This window comes from Anas platyrhynchos, chromosome 6 (genome assembly GCF_047663525.1).
Source record: "Anas platyrhynchos isolate ZD024472 breed Pekin duck chromosome 6, IASCAAS_PekinDuck_T2T, whole genome shotgun sequence".
Lineage (NCBI taxonomy): Eukaryota > Metazoa > Chordata > Aves > Anseriformes > Anatidae > Anas > Anas platyrhynchos.
Window position 1 is genome coordinate 2,420,426 of NC_092592.1, and position 17,991 is coordinate 2,438,416.

Genomic DNA, 17,991 nt, shown 5'->3' on the forward strand with positions numbered 1-17,991 from the left:
TAAGGCATGGAAACTGTGCAGAGACAAGGCCGTGGAATTCATCAGGGCGTATGTCAGAGGCACAGAAAAGGTAATGGCAGCCGCTTGCATCACAGCTGTGCTCCTGGCGCTGCCCTCCAGGGGTCCCACACAGCCCCAGACCCCTCAAGGCTTTGGTCCTGCTGGCCGTGGGTGTCCCCCTAATGCTCTGTTGGTGTCTTTGTGGCTGCCAGGACGACGAGGAGCAGAAGATGCTGTTCCTCAGCAAAATCTGCGATCTGTGCAGATGTGTCACCGAGAAGGGTGCGCCGCTGAACTTGCATGGCTTCTGCAGCAAACATAAGCTGGTGGAGAACATCATGGTGAGAGGATGCGCAGCGGGCTGGGGAAGGGGCAAGGCCCCCCGGCACCAGCCCCCTGGGAGGCGAGGGCTGGGGCAGCGCTGGCTCTGCTGCTGCTGGGTGCCGGCGGCTCCAAGGTCTCATCCTGCTTGTGCTCTGCAGGCGCTGCTGGAAAAGGAGCCCGTGGACAGCTTGCGCACAGCATTCCGGCAGAAGGCCATGGAGACTGTCGCCCTCCTCAGGTGCGTGCCCAGCCCCTGGTGGCAATGTCCTGGTGGCCCTGAAGCTGGCAGGGAGGCTGCCCGTCCCTCCCAGGGATGCCTGGCCAAGGTCCGTGTCCTCCTTCATAAGCCTCAAGGCACTGCGTCCAACAGGCTCCTCTCTCTCTCTCCTTCAGCAACACCGCGCCGACAGCACTGCATGGCAAAAAGGAGAGACTCCTAAACATGTGCTGCAAGAGTGTCTTCTTTCTGCCTCCGGAGTCGGATGTGCCAGAGACAGAAAGAGTGCTCTACACCAAGGTATGTGCTGGGTGAGGTACCGGCACCCCCAGTCCTGCTGAGCTGCTGCCTTGCTTCCCCGTGCTGACACAAGCAGAGACCAGTGCAGGGCCGGGGCCCAGATTTGCTTTCCCAGCCTCGCCCCTTCCCCGACCTGATCTTGTGCTGCAGGAGGTCTGCACGCAGTGGCTTTTTAGCCCCAAAGCCACCCCTGAACTCCTGAGGGGCTCAGAGCCAGCTCCTGGGGGTGAGGAGGGCCAAAGAAATAATTCGATGCTCTTCTGTCCTCCCTGCAGACTATGAAAGCCATGGACACCATGCTGGAGGGCTTTGTACTCAACTGTCCCATCGCCAGTTTCAACGTAGAGATGCAGAATATGTTGAAGGTTTGGCATTTGCAAAGAATTTCCAAAGAATCCTCTCAGGTCACATTTGCAGACCGCTGTCAACCCCCAGCAACTTCTCTCCTCGCAGGTGATGCTGGACTTTGCTGTCTCCAAAAACTCAGCTGTGCGTGAGAGAGCTGTGAAGGTGATTGAGAGGCTGATTACTTTCATCCGCTGGTATTTGGTGATCAAGGTAAGGCACAAGGAATTTTCCACCCTTTCCTGCATCCCAGAGCATCCTGCCACTCAGGGGTGCCTGTGAGGCAAGCCTCGATGCACGTGAGTGCCTCAGAACCGTGAATCAAGGGTCTTCGTCCCTCCTTCACCCCTGCTCTTCCCTCCCCAGGCCGTGCTCTCTCAGGGGCTGGCTCTGCCTCCACTAAGCCCTTTGTCTCTCCTCCCTTCCTCAAACAGATCTTAGAGAACTTTGAAAACTATGGCAACGATGAGCCCACAGATTTCAACCTGCGCATCCCCATCCTGGGCAAGCTGCTGGGCCACCTCTTGCTTTTCAGCAGTGGCGATGATTCCATGAGACACTCAGCTTTGGAAAGTCTTCATCGCATGTACACAGTCGTCAGAGAAGGAAGAGGTAAGAAGGTGTGGTGGGCAATGTCCATCTGCACACAGACATCTGCTGGTTTGTCTGCCTGTTCTCCCTGAGTATTGTGAAGGATTGCTTTTGTGCTTGGTGGAGGCTGCCCACGGAATTCTGCCAGGTTCCCTGGCCTCCTCTGCTCCTCACAGCAGCTTCCCGCAGCATTCTGGCTATCGTTTTCCGCAGAAGCTAGACGCTCACCTGCCGTCCAGGAGCAGTTCTCTGCTGCTGTCCTTCCCAACCCTCCCCAGATCACCTACCACGCTGTTTTGTGGTGTCCCCCAGTCTAAGCCATCAATCGATGAGCACTTCCCAAACCGCATCTTCCCCGAGGAGTGAACAGCAGAGCCAGCCGTGCATCACCAGGGATGGTGACGCCCTCCAGAATGCTCCCTGACTGTTTGCTCCCTGCTGTCTTAAAGGCAGGTGTCAGGGGGCTTCCTGCACATCCTGACCCCGAGCAGAAGGGGGTCTGTGACACGCTGCTACCCCCACGGCACCCAACGCCATTGCTTCTCCTCCTTCTGCATCATCCCTGAGGTCCCTCTTGCTCCCAGCACTCCTCACCTTGTGCTTTACATCCCTGCCCACCACTCTACTCGCCGTGGGTCTGAGCCTCCCTCCTCAGCCATTCCTAGTGAAAGTGCTTTTCACCATTTGGCAAGCTTGTTGGCAAAGATGCTCTTCCCTACTGACTCTTCGCTGTTTCCCCCTGTTTAGCATACTCACTGACAGAGGACATGGAAAATTATGCAGAGAGACACAAGAATTTGGAGTATGCAAAACTTCCATTTTCTACAACATCAACTCCGTGTGAAATTGCCAAGGTAATGAGCTCTGGCCTTGCTGGAGATCTTGTCCGCAGCATCAGCAGGCATCTCATGTGAGCAAAGGGGTCCAGAACCGGTGGGGCTGGCACGGCCTCACTCGCCCTGCTGAGAGGGTTCCTCTTGTTCCCAGGCTGGGGCTATGCGAAGGCTGCTCCCCTGTGTCCCGGCAGCAGCTCCACCCTCCTGGCCACTAGCAAGCCCTGGTTACCTGCAGGGCCAGCACTCTGGCCCCATATGCCCCATATGCCCCATCCTCACCCCTTCCCCCGAGGGCCCTCTCTCCAGAGCTGCCCTTGCTGCTCAGCTAAGCAGCACCCTTGGGACACTCAGTGAGGCATGTCTTCGCTCCTCCTTCTTCCCACAGGGGTTTGGAGGACATCTCTTCCCTGCTGAGAGGCTGGACATCGTCCTCACAGCCCTTGAAGCTTTACAAGACTCCAGCATCCATGACAAGCAGGGGGCCTGCAGCGTGCTGGACGCAGCCTTGGAGGACCCTTTCTACTGGCTGACAGATGTAAGTGGCCTGTGGCCATGGCCCTGCCCTTGAGCTCTTCCAGGCGTGGTTCCTCTCTCCTTCCCTGCCTCCCTCCCTGCCTCCCTCGCACATCAGGGTCTCTTGGGCTCCAGAAGCCACCTGAAGCCAGCAGAGAGCAATGGAAGGGGCCAAAGTTTGAGTGGCAGCTGTGGCAATGGCTGCTGTCTGCTGGCAACACCATTCCCACTTTGTCCCCCAAGGTGCCAAAGACCATGGAGTGCATCAGGAGAAACCTGGGCAGCATCCACACGGCATCGGCGCGGCAGTGCCTGGACTCCCTGCTTCTCAGGCTGACCTACATGATGTCCAGGGAAGAAGTCGAGAACCTGCTGCAGTTCTCTCCGCCACGTGACAGGTCCTGGCCTTAACATCCTTGAGGGCTTGTTCCGCGTCGGGAGATGCACCTGGAGACTCTCTGCTTGCCACACCAATGGCAAAGGACAGGACATCCCCAAGGAGCACAGCCCTCCTTCCCACCAATGTGTTCCAGCCCTACTGGGCCAGCCAGGGCTGCAGCAGCCCAGCTGTCCAAGGCAGCCCAGAGTCCCCCTGCCCCCAGGGAACACCAGCTCAGCCCCCTCCTGCCTGCCCAGGCTGGGCCCTCAGTGCTCCCCAAGTCACAGGGGCTGCAGGACAGCCTGGGTCCTCTGGGGCTGGCCCAGTTTGTGGCCCTGCGGCTGAGGCAGCCTCACTGACAGAGTATTCTGGGCTTGCAGCACTGACCTGGCCATGTGGGAGGTGATCCTGGCCATGCCGAAGACCTTGGAGAAGGTTTTAAACATCGTGTTGCTAGGCATCCCGCTGTGCCAGTGGTGCAAGGAAGTCACCGAAGACACGTGCATCCGTCGCTTGGCTGTGAGTTCCCAGATGAAACCTTGCTCCCAGCAGGGCTACGTGTGCCCCTTCAGGCACACAGGCACAGCCCTGTGCCCATCTACCCCCAAACTGCCAGCTCCCGCAGGACGTACGGACACATGGTCCCTGGGGCCGGCAAGCCCCCGTAGCTCCCCGCGCCTGGTGCCTCTTTGGTGCCAGCTGGCGCTGCCCCATCCCTGCCCAAAGGTGGGAGAAGAAGAGGCTGCAGGGAGCCCTGCAGGCCCTGCCAGGCTCTCACTGCTCTTTCTTGCAGCTGCTGGCCCAGAATCACATTTATGAGGAGGACTTTGTTAACCCAGTGCACCTCCAGAGCTACCTGAGGCACCCAAGAGCAATGATGCGCTTTTTGGTTCTGAAAGGGCTCTGCACCGTGTCAGAGAGCCCTGTGAAGGTGAGCGGGCCATCGTCAAGCAAAGCCATGTTGGCAGCCTGGGGCTTTGCTCTTCTGCCCTCCCGTCCCTCCCCGCTGCCAGGAAGCAAGGCAGGAGGCTGGTGCTCAGGAACCAGAGCCCTTTGCCCAGGGTGGTCTCTCACTGCCTCACGGAAGGGAAATGGTGTCTTTCCTACAGGCAAGGGAAATTCAGGTCTTGCTGCCAGACATCCTGGAGGCCCTGCAGGACACCAACACACACGTGGTGCTGAAGGCCCTGCCTGTGCTGAAAAACGTGATGGCTCATGTGGAGAGGAGGGAGGCCAGTGGCCCGGCTCTGCAGCTGGCTGAGAAGCTCCTGCCACTCTTTGACCACGTAAGTGTGCTGCGGGAGCCCGAGCCCTCAGCTGGGCCCCCTGTAACGAGGGCTGCCCTTCAGCCCGGCCCTGTGGGCAGCACTCAGGCAGGGCCTTCCCAGTCTCCTCGTCAGCCCAGGCGCTGGGGAGCTCTGCTTGGGCATGGCTGGTGCGGCTGGTGGCGAAAGTGGGGTGGCTGGCGGGCAGCCTGCGATGGCAACCGATTGCGTTGCCCTTCACGGGCACCAGGCCTTGCAGCTGCCCCTGAGCAGCTCCTCTGGGAAGGATCCAGCGCTGAAGCATCTCACAGTGCTGGGAGCTCCCTTCACATCAGCCACGCTAATGCTGAAATTCCTCCTGTCCTCCTCCCTGCCAGGAGTCCAGCCAGGTGCGGGAGCACTCCATCTGCCTCTTCCAAGCCGTGGTGGAGGCTGTGCTGCGGCAAAGGAAGAAGAAAATGAAGAGCACCGTGCACAGGAGCCTTCTCCCACTCTACTTTCTCATGAGAGACCAGAGTGAGAGCGTAGCAAAGGTACAGATCTCAGAGCTGAGCAGTTATGTGGGCAAGGGTGTGCTGATGCCACAGGGTTGCTCTGGGGGATCTCTGGCCGGCAGCATGAGCTGCCTCCGATGGTGGCTGTCCCGTGGCCTTGCCTTGGCCACTGAACCCAGTGCACGCTGCCCCCCACCACAGCTTCCCATAACGCGCTGGGAAAGGCTCGCAGCCCTGCCAAGAGGAGGGGACAGAGGGTCTCCTTCCCAAGGCTGTGCTGCTACCTCCCAACCTCTGCTGCTCCGCAGGCCTCTGGGGAAGCTCTCGCCGTGGCTGCAAAGTTTCTGCGACGCAAGGAGCTCAAGCGCTTGGCCCAGACAGAACAGACGTGGAGGATCGGGGAGTGCTTGGTAAGGACCCAACTTGGTTTGCCCCAGCTGGGCAAACGCGCCCGGCCAGAGCCCGCTGCCTGCAGCCGCATCCTCGCTCCCTTCCTGCCAGCACAGAGCCCCAGGGGGCTCTTCTGCAGGCCCCTCTGCCCTCCGTGCCCCCAGGATGCTGGAGGAGACCCTGGAGAGGGTGTGCAAGCCCCGTGACCTTGCGTTCTCTCTCTCTCCAGCTGCAGCAGGACAGAGGCAGAGTAGAAGAATACCTGCAGCAGAGCCAGACCTACCTGAAGGCCACTCAGACCCTTTTGCGACTTGAGGCCGTCAGATTCATTGGTGAGCCCAGCCCCTGGGTCCCTCTTGGGGCAGCCTTTGGCAGCCCCAGGCACTGCCCTGGCAGTGAGGCACAGCCCTGTTGCCCCCAGAGCCCCCCGACTGGGCCCTTGCTCCAGGGTGCAGGAGGGGGCACAGCCTGGCTGGCCAGGCCAGGGGCTGCGCTGCTGGGAGCGTGCTGGGGAGCGGGGCTCTGATGGGATCTCTGTGTCTAGGTCTTGCTGCGCGCTACTGCGAGGACCAGAGCGAGGAGAAGCTGGAGGAAATCCTCATCGGTGAGTGAGGGCAGTGGGGGGTGTGCTAGGGCTGGGTGGACAGCGGCAAAGGCCCCCGTGCCTTGCCCTGCTCCAGGGAAATGCTTCAGGGCGGAGGAGCAATGCAGCCATAGGAACGAGGGAGAGGAGACGGGGTAGCCTGTGGTGTCAGGGAATGGCCTCCCAGCCTGGAGCTGGGCAGTGCCGCTGAAAGGGTTGAGTGTCCCTGAGGAAGAGTCAGGGGAAAGGGCAGTAAGGCTGACAGAAGGTGGGAGCCTGTTGTAGAGCACGCAACCAGGACGAAGAGGGAGATGAGACGGCCTACAAGCAGCTAGGAGCAGGGTCACGATTGCTAGCCCTTGCTCTCATGGGGAAGCACAATAGCGAGAGGAAAGAGTCCAGGAGATTCCTGGAGTGTGTGAATCCTCCCAAGGGATGGAGGCAGGTGGTGAGGGAACCAGCTTGTGAAGGTGCCCCACTTGACCTGTGGTGCGCAGGTGGGGAAGGACTGGTGGCTGCATTTGGGACATTGCTGAGCAGCAGCTTTCAACGGATTCCTTTGTCCCTCCTGCTCCTCCTGGCCTGGGGAAGAGTCGAGTGGGGCTGGCATGGTCTGCAGGGGATGCCTGGGGATCTGTGCAAGGAGTGGGTTTTCATCTCTGCTCTTCTTTCTTTTGCAGTCCTCCAGCCTTCAGAGAACGACCCGGAACCCATGGTCCGTTCCCTGGCAGTTCAAACCACCCTGATCCTGACTTCAAGTCATAACGCAATGTCAGGACGGAGATTTCCACTGCTGTGCTGCTGCTAGCCCTGCAGCAGTCCTCAAAAGAGCAATATATATTTTAATAGAACTAGGTTGTTGTCTCGTTATTCCAGCAGCTCCTTCACAGTGACTCGGTGCCATGACGCTGAGCTAACTTGGAGGCCACCAAGGACGTCTTTTCCCTGGGCCCGGTGACTGCATGGCGCCTACTCAACCAGTGAAAGAGTCACAGAACCCTTGCGCTTGGAAAAGGGCCTTCAGCTCAAGTCCAAGCGTCAGCTAACACCACCAGGCCCACCACAAAACCACGGCCCTTAGCGCCAAGTCCACGCATTTCTTTAATAGCTCCAGGCCTGGGACTCCAGCAGTGCCCTGGGCAGCCGGTTCCACCCTTTGCATGAAGAAACTCTTCCTGACATCCCATCCTGTGAGTCCACCTGTGGTAGGTGCGCCCAGGTAGAAGAACTGCTCAGCCTCCTGGCAGAGCTTCGGGAGGAGGTGGGCAGGCTGAGGAGCACCAGGGAGTCGGAGAAGGTTGAACTGTACTGTGCCAGCCCTGGGACAGATGCGTCAGGCAGACACAGCAGAGGAAATGGAGGATCCCCTACCCTCTGGCCATCAGGCAGAAGGAGTGCATCTCAGTGAGCAAAGGGCCCAGGAGCAGGGCGAGCTGGCGGAAAAACACTCGTCCCCGCTTCTTGTGGAGAAGAGCCCACTGGCCAGGGAGAGGCTGCAGCACTGCTCAGCTGGCGCAGAAAGCCACCAACAAACCCCAAGGAAAGCAAGAGCCACACCGTAGCCCACGTACCTGTGGGGTGCCACCCAGTCTCAGGAGCAGGATTCCACGGCGCAGCTGGAACAGCACGGCCTGCGGGCACAGATGGGGGCCAGGACAGGTGAGGAGGGCTTCCACTGCGTGCTGCAACCAAGTCTGCCCTCGGGAAGCCCCCCCAGGGAGCGGACGACCCCTCGGAAGGGGGTGGTCTGCCTGCGCAGGACCTCCAGTCGCCCGCGGACCAGTGCTGCTGCTTTGGAGGCAGGGGACGGTGACAACTTACCGCTGGGCTGCCCCTGGAGCTCCACTCCAGGACCCAGCTGAGGAGCTGGGGAAGCGCTGCCGAGCGCATCGTCACCTGGAAGCAAGCAGAGAGCAGACACGTTCCCCTTGCCCGCTGTGCCCCCGAGCACCCTGCAGTGACGGAGGGGCCGGGGCACGGGGCGAGATGCCCGAGGCCGCGGCGGGGCTCAGGGACCTCCCGACCGAGGAGGGCCGGGGCAGCGCGGCGCATGGCTCGGCTCACAGGGGCCCCGGGGAGGCTCAGCCCAGGCTTCGGCCCCCAGCCCCTCCGGCGACTCGCCCGCATCCGGCCCTGCCGCTGCCTCCGGCGCTGGCGCCCACCTGCTCCCAGCGCTCGCCTTGGCATAGCCCAGGCATCCCGGGCACACAGCACGAGGAGGAGGAGGAGGAGGCGGGTGGGGGCCGCAGCCCCCCACATCCGCCCCATGCTGCCACCGCCGCGTGAGTGCCGCCGTTGGGGCCGGCGCAGAGAGGTGCCCGTGGCCTGGCACAGCGTCACAGCGCGGCGCTGTGACCTCATGGCCGCACCCTGCTGGCACAGGGGCTGCATGCATGGGTTGGGGCTGCGTGGCATCAGCCACAGCCGCAGCTCCACTGGGCCACCCGCCCTCAGTGTGGAAAGTGGCCTCCTCCTCCTCCTCGTTGCCATCAGAGCTGGCCAGCAGCATCCTCAGCATCCTAGAGGCCTTGGGTCTGTACGATTCAAAATAAATACATAAATAAATAAATAGAAAACAAATAAAAACAGAAAAGGAAAAACAGAAAGAGAAAAATGGTGTTGGATCCTAAAAGGCTTCTTTGGTCCCTCAAAGCCTCTGGGCTGCATGGTCCAAAACCTGTTTTATAGTCCAAAGCCTCACTACTTTGAGGACCACCCCTCGTTTAGGATCCAAATGATCTTCATTAGTAGGCCCCTGTGTTTCCTTGTTTGCCTGCCACAGCCTTCTTTTCAGGGTCCAGCACCTCCACTTGGGATCCAAAGTCGTCTGTTGATCTCCTAACCCCTCAGAACTGAGCCCCAGGCTCTACGTTCTAGTGAACAAATCTTGCTTTTCAGGGCCCTGCAACTCCATGCTGATCCAAAGGGGACTTTTTATGGCTTGCCTCCTCAGTTTTCAAGCCCAGGCCATCATTTTTAGGGCACAATGCCTTACTTTGGTGTCTCACAGTTTCATTTGAGGCTGCAAAGCTGCCTTTATAGGGTGCAATACCTTAGCTGACAGGAACCCTCTTTCATTTTTAGTTTCAAAATGTTCATTTGAAGAGCCAAGGCCTGAGGCTTTGGGCCCAAAGCCTCCTTTTCGGGTCCAAACACCCATCTGGAGGGAGCAAAGCATCACTCTTGGATCTACACAGAGGAGGGCAGGCTGTGCTGTCTGACATTTTCAGTCTCACATAGTAGGGCAAAAGCCTCTTCCTTGGGCTCAAAAGCCTTGATTGAAAGGATAACCTCTCCTGGTTTTTTGTTGCTTACACATCAATCTTAGAGACCAGGCTGCCATTTCCAAGGAACAATTCCCTATTTTTAGGATCCACGATTCTATTATAAGATGCAACGCGGCCTTCTTAGATGGCCAGGCCTCCCCCTTAACCTAGCTTCTGGATCCAATGTCAGATTTTTCTTGCTTCCAGCCACACTCTTACGGACCAGGCTGCCCGTTTTAGGGCAACATGCCTGTAATACACAATAAATGTTTGTTCATTGTCTTTTGTATTATAAAAACAAGGAGTTCCGTTTGAGGAGCGGGAGTTGCGAAGGCTCCCTGCTGAAGTAAGGAGCTGTATAATACCTGGCTGGACACTATGAAAATACTTTTGCTTAATGTAACAAAAAAGAGAACCCCCTCCCCTTCTCTCCTTCTGCATCTCAGTTGCCTCTTTGGTTCAAAGACACTGTTGCAAAGCTCATGTAACCATCTCCTGATAAGTTGCTAACCTAGTGTCTCAACATCCTGCCTTCCTGTCTCACGCTGGGCCAACATGACCAAATCTAAAAAAAAGAAGTTGAACCACAATGCCGAGGAAGACTACGGCCTTCATCTTCACGACCACCAGAGGGACAGAGACAACCCCCTAGCAACAGTGCGCGCAGTCGCAGAATATACCAGGATGTGCTGCGTAATCCCGGAATTACCAAGATATAAAAAGGGACCCTGGCGGGGGTGAGGTGCGTGCTGGTGGCGGAGCCGAGACTCCCCGGCTGCCCAGCGCTGTTTTGCTTGCTGTTGCTTACTCAATAAGTTCCTTTCTATTCTTATGCAATGCTCTCTGAAAATTAATTAAGGGGGCAACTTATAACAATGCCCAATTTCTAGGGTCCACACTTTGATCGTAAGGTGCAAAGCGGCCCTTTTAGATGCCGAGGCCTTATTGGAGAGGAAAACCCCTCATTCCATATTCCCAAATCCTCATGCTAGGAGCTGAGGCCTGAATTTTAGGGTCCAAAGCCTCCTCTTTGGGTCCAAACACCCATCTGGAGGGAGCAAAGCATCACTTTAGGATCCAGACAGAGGAAGCGGGCTGCGCTGTCCATGATTTTTAGGCCCCAGCATCACATATTAGGGCAAAAAGCATCCTCCTTGGGCTCAAAGCCCTTTTTAGAGAACGAACCCTCCTTTTCAGTGCCAGGATCATCATTTGCTAAGTCAAGGCCTGACAGTCACGTCCCAAAGGCTCAACCTGAGAGCCCAAAGCCTCTTTTTTAGCACCCAGAGCCTTCTCCTTGGGACTCAAAGCCTCAGGTTGGGGTACAAAGGCTCATTTTCTGGGTTCAAAGCCCCATTTTAGTGTCCAGAGACCCCCATGCTAGGCCCTAAAACTTCATTCTTCATGGCTGACGTCTCATGCTCAGGCTCCAAACCCTGATTTTCAGGGCCCAGAGGCTGCTTTGGGATCCTAAGCCCCCTCCTGATTGCCTACCTACTCCTTTGTAGGGCCAAGAGTCTACTTTTTGGTGACCAAAGCCTTAATATTAGGGCCCAGAGACCCACCTCTTGAATTCAGAGCCGCCTTCTTGGGGCCTTCCTCATTAGGGCCAAATGCCTCATTTTCACCCTATAACCCCTTCTCTTCAGGGCTAAGAGCATCTTTTGCGGATCCAAACCCTTTTTCTCACCCTTTCTTTGCAGCTGAGAAGCATACAGGCATGGCACCAAGGCTCCTCTGTGTAGACCACAGCCTTGTTCTTAAGCACCCAGCTTTCAGGACGTTTTCATCACTAAGAGAGCCTATAGTTGGGATCCAAAGCCGCCTTTTTATCACCTACTCCCTCTGTTTTTGGACACAGGCTCTCATTTTCAGGGCCCAAAGCATTCTTTTTAGACCTCAGCGTGACATATCGAGGCAGAAAGCCTCTTCCTGGGGCTCCAAAGCCTTGTTTGCAAGGATAAGCCCTCCTTTTTAGTGGCTTTTTCTTGCTTCCACGTCAATGTCGTGGACCAGGCGGCCACTTCCAAGGAACAGTTCCCCGTGTTTAGGGTCCACGATGTTATTCTAATTTAGTCTGCCCACTGCAGGGCCCAGGCAGCGTCTCCGGAACCGGCAGCAGGGCCTCTGGGGTGGGTCCCGTCCCAACAGACACAACGGACCTGGTTCCGTGCAGCAGCGACGGCTTGGAGTGCTCCCAGGTGCTCCAGGTGCGAAGCAAAGGCACAAAGCGCGGGCACCTTGCCCCAGAAACCCAGCGCAGGAGCCAGGGCTGAGGAGCAGGTGGGGCAGCGCTGCCAGGGCTGCGCAGCGGGGCCGGCCCCAAGGGGCCTGGTTCGGCAGTGGGGCTGGGGGCAGCCCCGGGCAGGGGGACCTCCCTCCAGGACAGGGGCTGGCGTCTGCAGGCCCCTGGGGACAGGACCCCCGCGGGGCTCTGGGGCCACCCGCGGGGGCCTGGGGCCGGTGGCAGCGGTGGCACTTTGTGGCATCCCTCCCCCGCCACAGGAGCAGGAGCCACATTCCCTCCTGAGCGCTCCCGGCAGGATGTCAGGGAGACCCCCCTGCTCCCCGCGAGCGGCCTGGCTGGAGGAGGCTGGGGCCTCCCCGGCCTCCAGGCCCCAGCCGCAGCCCTATGAGGAGACTGAGGTGCAGCCACTGCAGGCGCCCTCTGGCTCAGGCGTGGGCCCTTCTGCCTCGGCCGTGGCGCATCAGGAGGAAGAGGACGCCCTGAGCTTCCTCCGCGCTTGCTGCAGCCGCAGACCCAAGGTACCACTTGCTTTTGTGCCGCGGCTGCTGGCCTCCTGCGGGCAGCCCCTGCTGGGCTCCCCTGACCCGCTCGCTCGTCTCTCCCCTCCGCAGCTCAGCGAGAGGCGCAGAAGCTGAGGTTTCTGGCCTCCATCTGCGACGCCTGCCAAGCCGCCGTCGCGGACCCCCGCACGTGGGACGCGGTGTATTTCTGCCAGCTGGAGGTGGCGCAGAGCATCGAGGCGAGGGGACGCCCTGCCCCGCGGGGAGCACCCTCTGGCCGGGTGCTGGGCACCGGGAGCCGTCTGGGACGGGGCAGCCATCCTGTAGGCTGTAGGCCAGCCCCTGGAGCCGCTCGCTGGCCAGGAGATGCTGCCCTGTGCCATCCATCGCGCTGTGCCCTGCAGGCGCTGCTGCAGGAGGAGCCCAGCGATCGCCTGGACACGGAGGTGCGGCAGAAAGCCATGCTCGCCATCGCCGCCATGAGGTACCTGGGCCAGCACGGGCTTGGCCGCCACTGCCGGCCAGGGGCCCTGAGTGGGGCACAGGGTGCCGCACAGGGGGCGTTCCACACCTCTGCCCCCCTCCCCTTGCAGCACAGCGCGGCTGCTGCCGCAGGGCATGACCAACGGCATCCTGCGTGCCTGCTTCCGCGGGGTCTTCCACCTCCCTGGCCACGAGGACGGGACAGACATGGACACGTCTCTCTACGTCAGGGTATGCATGGGCTGGGCTCTGGGGATGCCACTGCTCCATGTTTGGGCGCCCCGAGCCCTGTCCTCCTCTTTGCAGACTGTGGAAGCCCTGGACAGCCTGCTGCAGGCGCTGGTGAGCAGCGCCGGCGCCTGTGGCCTCCTGGAGCTGCAGAACATCTTGAAGGTGGGGCTGGGCAAAGGCTGGGCTTCAGCAGGACGGGGACACGGCCACCCGCCTGGCCAGCGCAGCGGGGGGACGACGGGAAGGAGCAGTGCCCTGTGCTGCGGGCACACCAGCAGCTTTTCTCCCCCCAGCTCCTGCTGCCCTTCACCCAGCAGCAGCCGGAGGCCATGGAGGAGAGGGCCATGGTGCGGATCGCCGGGCTGGCCGCCTTCCTCAACACCTGCTCCTTGCCCCAGGTAGGGAGCCCCTGCTGCAGGCAGCCCCGGCGCCCCCGGCCTCGCTCCCCGGCTGCGGCTCTCCCCATCTCCAGGCTTGCGCAGAGCCGGGGCTGGGGCTGGGGCCCTGCCGCCCCGCTCAGCCATGGTCCCGCGCTGCCTCTCTCCCCAGGTCAGCTCCTGCTTTGCAGGAGCCACAGTGCTGAGGCATCATCACCCCGAGAAGCACCGCTTCGCCTTGCTTGGGAGGCTGGTGGGGTACCTCCTCCTGTGCTGCACCTGCGAGAGCGAGGGAAAAAGCCACGAGGCAGCCAAGGCTGTGCGCCACCTCTGCCTCTTCGTCACACAGCAAAGAAGTGAGCGGAGCTGCGTCGGGCCGGGTCCCTCCAGACACAGGCACAGCCAGGCCAGCACCAGGCCGCCTGGGCCCCTCTCCTCAGCAGGAGAGACCCGAGCGAGCGAGCGAGCGAGCCCGGCTGCCTTGCCGCGGGCTGACGAGCCGTTCCCCCTGCCCTGAGCGCGAGAGCCCGGGCCCTCCCTGGCCGCGCTGCCCCCGGCTCTGCTCTGGCATGCCCCCTTCCTGCCAGGGAGGCTTGTGCCCGAGCCCCCGGCTGCCACTGCCAGCTCCCCAGGCCCCCCCGCCGACAGACACTGTGTCCGCTTTTCTCCAGGCACAAGGCTGTGCGACCAGGATGCCGAGCAGCCGCAGGGCTGGCAGAGCTGGCGAGCTCGGCTGTCCTTGCGGCTCTCCGAAGACAGCAACAGCAACAGGATGTTCATGGTGAGAAGCGCCAGTCCCGAGCCCTGAGCCCTGAGCCCTGAGCCCTGAGCCCCGGAGGAGAGCCCGGCCCTGCAACAGCAGCAAGAGGACCGGCGCTGTCCCCGACAAAGCCCGGTCCCCACGGGGCCCGCACGCGGCCGCACCCCAGCCGGCGCCCAGCCCCTGCTCCCAGCTCTCCTGGGGCGCTGGGAGCAGCAGGGCTGAGCGGGGCCGTCGCAGCCCTCGCGGTGGCTGACGTGCTGCCCTTCCTCCCACAGATCTTCATGAAGTACCTGCAGCCCTCGGAACGCCTGGGCGTCTTCCTCGCCGCCGTCCAGAGCATGAGAGCCCCGAGTCCCCACAGCACCGAGCTGGCTGCCCACATGGTGGACGTGCTGGCGGCAGAGACCGACTTCCATTCGGGACAGGTGGGTGCCCGCCAGCACCCCCGGCCACGGCCACGGCTCCAGCCTCCAGAGCTCCTCGGGGCTCTGTTCCTGCCCTGGTGCCGGCCCAGTCTCAGCCGTGTCCCACCGGCAGGTGCTCCACATCGTGTGGGCCATCTACAGAAGCCTGCCGTCCGTCAGAGCCGCGCTGGCCCTTCAGAGCCTGGACAGGGCCCTGCTGCTGCTGGCCAGCAAGCGCCCCAGGGAGACGGTTGCCAGCCTGCTGCAGTGCTCACTGACCTGCACCAGGTACGGGGCCCAGCAGGGCTCCTCTCGCACACCCCCAAAGCCGTCAGCCGGGCCGGGGGCGGCCCTGCTGACAGCCCGGGGGTCCCGCAGCGTCGCCGTCACCATGTGGAGGGCGATGGTGTCTGAGCCCCCAGCCACAGAGAGGGTGCTGCACGAGCTGCTCCGCATCCTCATGAACCAGTCTGGCTGCAAGACATCCACCTCCACCAAGGACCACCCGCGCATCCAGGCCCTGGCCGTGAGTTCCTCGCTTGCCCGTCTGCGTCTCCATCGGGCAGGGGCAGGGGCAGGGGCAGGGGCAGGGGCCCCGCTCCCCTCCCCTGGCCCCTGCCAGCCTTCTCCGCACCCTGGGGCACCAGTCTGGGGGGCTGCGTCCTCCTCTGTCCCTCCCTGCCCACGCCTCCGCCTCCGGCTGCTTCCTGCAGGCAGCAAGGCCCCTCCACGAGATCCTCCTGCTGCCTACCAGCCGGGGGGAGGCGAAGGCCATTTTCCCCCAGCTCTTCCTGGCCCTCCTCTTCCAAGTGTCCTTCACCACGGAGCTGAAGCTGCAGGAGGTGCAGGTCTTCTGGGAGAAGCACCAGCAGGACCTGCTCACTCCCGTCAGGTGCCACATCCCCGGCCCCTGCTGCTCAGAGGAGCCCAGGGCTGGGGTTCCCGGCGTGACCTGGGCCCTTCTCTGCCTGCAGGTCCACGGTGCAGGCCCTGAAAGCACTGCTCCGCAGCGTGGGCCTGGGGAGCCAGGTGCTGGCCATCGAGGCGCAGGGCGTCTGGGCCGCGCTTCTCAGCGCCGAGAGCCACCTCTGGGGCGTGCAGGTGGTGGCCAGGTGAGAGCCCCTCGTCGGCACCATCCCAGCCCTGGAGGTGACAGGGGCTTCTCGGAGGAAGTGCTGCCACAGCATGGGTGCCCGTGGCCGCTGGGCTGGTGGCAAAAGAGAGCGCTGCAAAGCCAGGAGAGCTGGGCCCGCCCGGCTCGGGGCTGACGGCGCCTGCTTGCCGTTCTCCCTGCCAGGGAAATGAAGGAGTTGCCCAGGAGCCTGCGCACCACCATCATCCACCAGCTGGTTGAGCTGCTCCGCACGGAGGCCTCCTCCTGGCAGACGGTGGCCATGGTCATCCTCAGAAAGGTGAGCAGGGGCAGCAGGAGCAGCGAGCCCACGTGGGGCTCTGCACAAGCCCTGCTGCCTCGGGGCCAGGCTTGGCCGTGCCCTGGCATTCCTGCCCTGGCATTCTTGCTGCTGAGCCGGCACTGCGCCCCACGTCCTTTTCAGCTGCTGGAGTGCACAGAGCTCGGCGACGAGCTGGACTGCGTCGTGAGCCTCTTTGCCAGCTACCTGCGGAGCCCGTGCCTGGGCATGCAGAGCCTGGTGCTCAGGGCGATCCTGGGGCTCACCGAGAGGCCGGCCACGGTGAGCGGGGGCAGCCGGCAACGCCACGAGTGCCGCGGCTTGGGCTGGGCTGGCCCCGGGCTCTTGTGGCTCGGCACCTTGCCAGGCAGCGGGGAGGGGAAGGGGCGTTGGGCGGGCTGGGAGAGTGTTTTCGCCCAGGGGGCAGTCATTGCTTTCCCCAAAGGAAGGTGTTTTGTTCACACAGGCGAGGCAAACGCTCGTCCTGCTGCCGAGCATCACGGAGCAGCTGCAGGCTGCAGACAGCGACACCCGCGCTGTCGCTCTGCCCATGCTCAGCACCATGCTGCGGCTCCTGGAGGGGAGGACGCTCAGCCTCGCGGCTCTGGAGCTGGCCAGCAAGCTCCCAGCCCTCTTTGGCGACGTAAGGCTGCGTCCCCATGGCTGCGTCCCTGGGACAGCCCGCTGGGGGCTCTCCCTGCCCGCTTCCCAGCCCTGGGCGCTGCGAGCCCTTGGGCAGGCTCGTTTTGCAGCGCTTTTGGGGGCTCGGGGACTTTGCCCCCAGTGGGACCCATGTCCCCCTCTCGCCCTCCCCAGGACTCAAGTACGGTGCGGCTTCTCTCTATTCGCCTCTTCCTCGACACGCTGGGCTTTGTGGAGGGCAGCCAAGAGAAGCTGCAGCAGGTGGCACACAGGAGCCTGCTCCCGCTGTCCTTCCACCTGCACGACCAGGACGAGAGCGTGGCCGAGGTGGGCATTTTGCTCCTCGGGGGAGGGCGATGCTGACTGCCCTGCCCTGCCCTGCCTTGGGGGCCCCCGAGCACCAGGGGTGCTGCAGCTGCTGGCAGCGTTAGTCTCCACTGAGGCCCCCTCCCTGCGGAGGGGCTGCGGGGGGGGGAGCAGGGTCTTCTGCCCAGGCTCTGCTGCCATCTCAGCTGTTCTGCAGGCCTCCCGGGAAGCCCTCCTTGGTGTCGCGCGCTTCCTGCGCTGGAGGCAGCTGGCGCACCTGGCCGAGACGCTCAGAGCTGGAAGATCAGCGAGTGCCTGGTACGCACAGTTCTGCACCTGGGGCCGGGGCCGGGGCCGGGGCCGGGGCCACCCTGCGCTGAGCCCGCGCCCTTCCCTCTGCAGCTGGCCAGGAGGAGCAGCGCAGCAGAGGAGTACCTGGCCCAGAGCCTGCCCTACCTGCAGAGCCTGCAGGAGCCCCTGCGGCGGGAGGCTGTGAGGTTCACTGGTGAGCCGCGAGCCTGGGGTCCCCCGTCCCTGTGCCTTCGTGCTGCGCCCCGGGGAGCAGCCGGGGGCGCTGACAGGCCGTGTGTCCCCAGGGCTCGTGGGGAGGCACCTGCTGGATCAGCACCAGAGCAAGAGCCAGGACATCTGCCAAGGTGAGCCAGGGAGGGGGATGGCAGGAGCCTGTCCCCTGCTCCCTCCTGGCTGTGCGGAGAGCTGGGGGCAACGTCTGCGGGGGGCCGGGCGCTCTGCGGGCACAGGGCCGTCACCTCGCCTCTCCTCTGTTCTCTCAGTCCTGCGAGGCTTGGCAAACGACCCCTGCGAGTCGGTCTCATCGCTGGCGATTCAGACCTGCAAGCACCAAGGCCACGCTCGCGCTTCAGCTTTCGGCAGCTGTGCTCCAGGCTGCAGAAGGCGTGGAGGAGGCGACGCTCTTCCCCGGCAGGCAGCTGAGCGTGCTGGAGAGCTCCCGGCATCTCCTCCTGCCTGCGGCGCAGCCCCGCTCCCCGGGCACGTTGCCTCCACTTCTCCGGCCTTCTGCGTGCCGGGGGCATGCCCGAAGCAGCTCCCGAAGCCCATGAACAACAGGGCTTCAGCCGGCGCCTCTCCAGCAGCGAGCCT

The 17,991-nt window shown here is 62.1% G+C and overlaps 2 protein-coding genes and 1 long non-coding RNA gene across 4 annotated transcripts; all 3 read left to right on the forward strand.

Annotated features, from left to right (window-relative positions):
- On the forward strand, positions 1 to 6,180 carry LOC140002816 (maestro heat-like repeat-containing protein family member 7). Its single transcript, XM_072040209.1, has 16 exons — positions 1 to 70; positions 213 to 341; positions 483 to 562; positions 718 to 841; positions 1,117 to 1,206; positions 1,295 to 1,399; positions 1,621 to 1,798; positions 2,525 to 2,631; positions 2,999 to 3,148; positions 3,370 to 3,524; positions 3,886 to 4,024; positions 4,299 to 4,436; positions 4,615 to 4,791; positions 5,148 to 5,303; positions 5,573 to 5,674; positions 5,884 to 6,180. The coding sequence occupies exons 2-16, from the start codon at positions 231 to 233 to the stop codon at positions 6,178 to 6,180; spliced, it is 2,109 nt and encodes a 702-aa protein (XP_071896310.1). The 5' UTR covers positions 1 to 70; positions 213 to 230.
- A 17-nt stretch (positions 6,181 to 6,197) lies between these two features.
- Positions 6,198 to 7,088, forward strand: LOC140002796 (uncharacterized). Its single transcript, XR_011810322.1, has 2 exons — positions 6,198 to 6,258; positions 6,918 to 7,088. It is a non-coding gene; the product is annotated as an uncharacterized lncRNA (long non-coding RNA).
- Positions 7,089 to 11,385: 4,297 nt separating this feature from the next.
- On the forward strand, positions 11,386 to 17,801 carry LOC140002770 (maestro heat-like repeat family member 5). 2 transcript variants are annotated; one of them, XM_072039983.1, is made up of 20 exons: positions 11,386 to 11,786; positions 12,009 to 12,269; positions 12,363 to 12,735; positions 12,845 to 12,965; positions 13,041 to 13,127; positions 13,259 to 13,363; positions 13,515 to 13,698; positions 14,014 to 14,123; positions 14,381 to 14,530; positions 14,643 to 14,797; positions 14,888 to 15,035; positions 15,223 to 15,401; positions 15,484 to 15,621; positions 15,807 to 16,203; positions 16,388 to 16,564; positions 16,738 to 16,890; positions 17,087 to 17,187; positions 17,272 to 17,374; positions 17,466 to 17,525; positions 17,664 to 17,801. In XM_072039983.1, exons 3-18 carry the CDS (start codon positions 12,713 to 12,715, stop codon positions 17,363 to 17,365), a joined length of 2,322 nt encoding a protein of 773 aa, XP_071896084.1. In that variant the 5' UTR covers positions 11,386 to 11,786; positions 12,009 to 12,269; positions 12,363 to 12,712; the 3' UTR covers positions 17,366 to 17,374; positions 17,466 to 17,525; positions 17,664 to 17,801. The 2 variants fall into 2 exon arrangements, with proteins under 2 accessions (XP_071896084.1, XP_071896085.1); XM_072039984.1 differs by lacking the exon at positions 11,386 to 11,786 and having other exon boundaries at positions 11,797 to 12,269.
- The last annotated feature ends 190 nt before the right edge of the window (positions 17,802 to 17,991 follow it).

Excerpts from the sequence above, each read along its gene's own strand:
- LOC140002816 (XM_072040209.1), top strand. The coding sequence starts at position 231 with ATGCTGTTCCTCAGCAAAATCTGCGATCTGTGCAGATGTGTCACCGAG. Across the intron at positions 2,632-2,998 it reads CTCCGTGTGAAATTGCCAAG|GGGTTTGGAGGACATCTCTT; the intron begins GTAATGAGCTCT and ends TTCTTCCCACAG. Across the intron at positions 4,437-4,614 it reads TGTCAGAGAGCCCTGTGAAG|GCAAGGGAAATTCAGGTCTT; the intron begins GTGAGCGGGCCA and ends TCTTTCCTACAG.
- LOC140002770 (XM_072039983.1), top strand. The coding sequence starts at position 12,713 with ATGCTCGCCATCGCCGCCATGAG. Across the intron at positions 14,531-14,642 it reads CCGACTTCCATTCGGGACAG|GTGCTCCACATCGTGTGGGC; the intron begins GTGGGTGCCCGC and ends TCCCACCGGCAG. Across the intron at positions 16,565-16,737 it reads TCCCAGCCCTCTTTGGCGAC|GACTCAAGTACGGTGCGGCT; the intron begins GTAAGGCTGCGT and ends CGCCCTCCCCAG.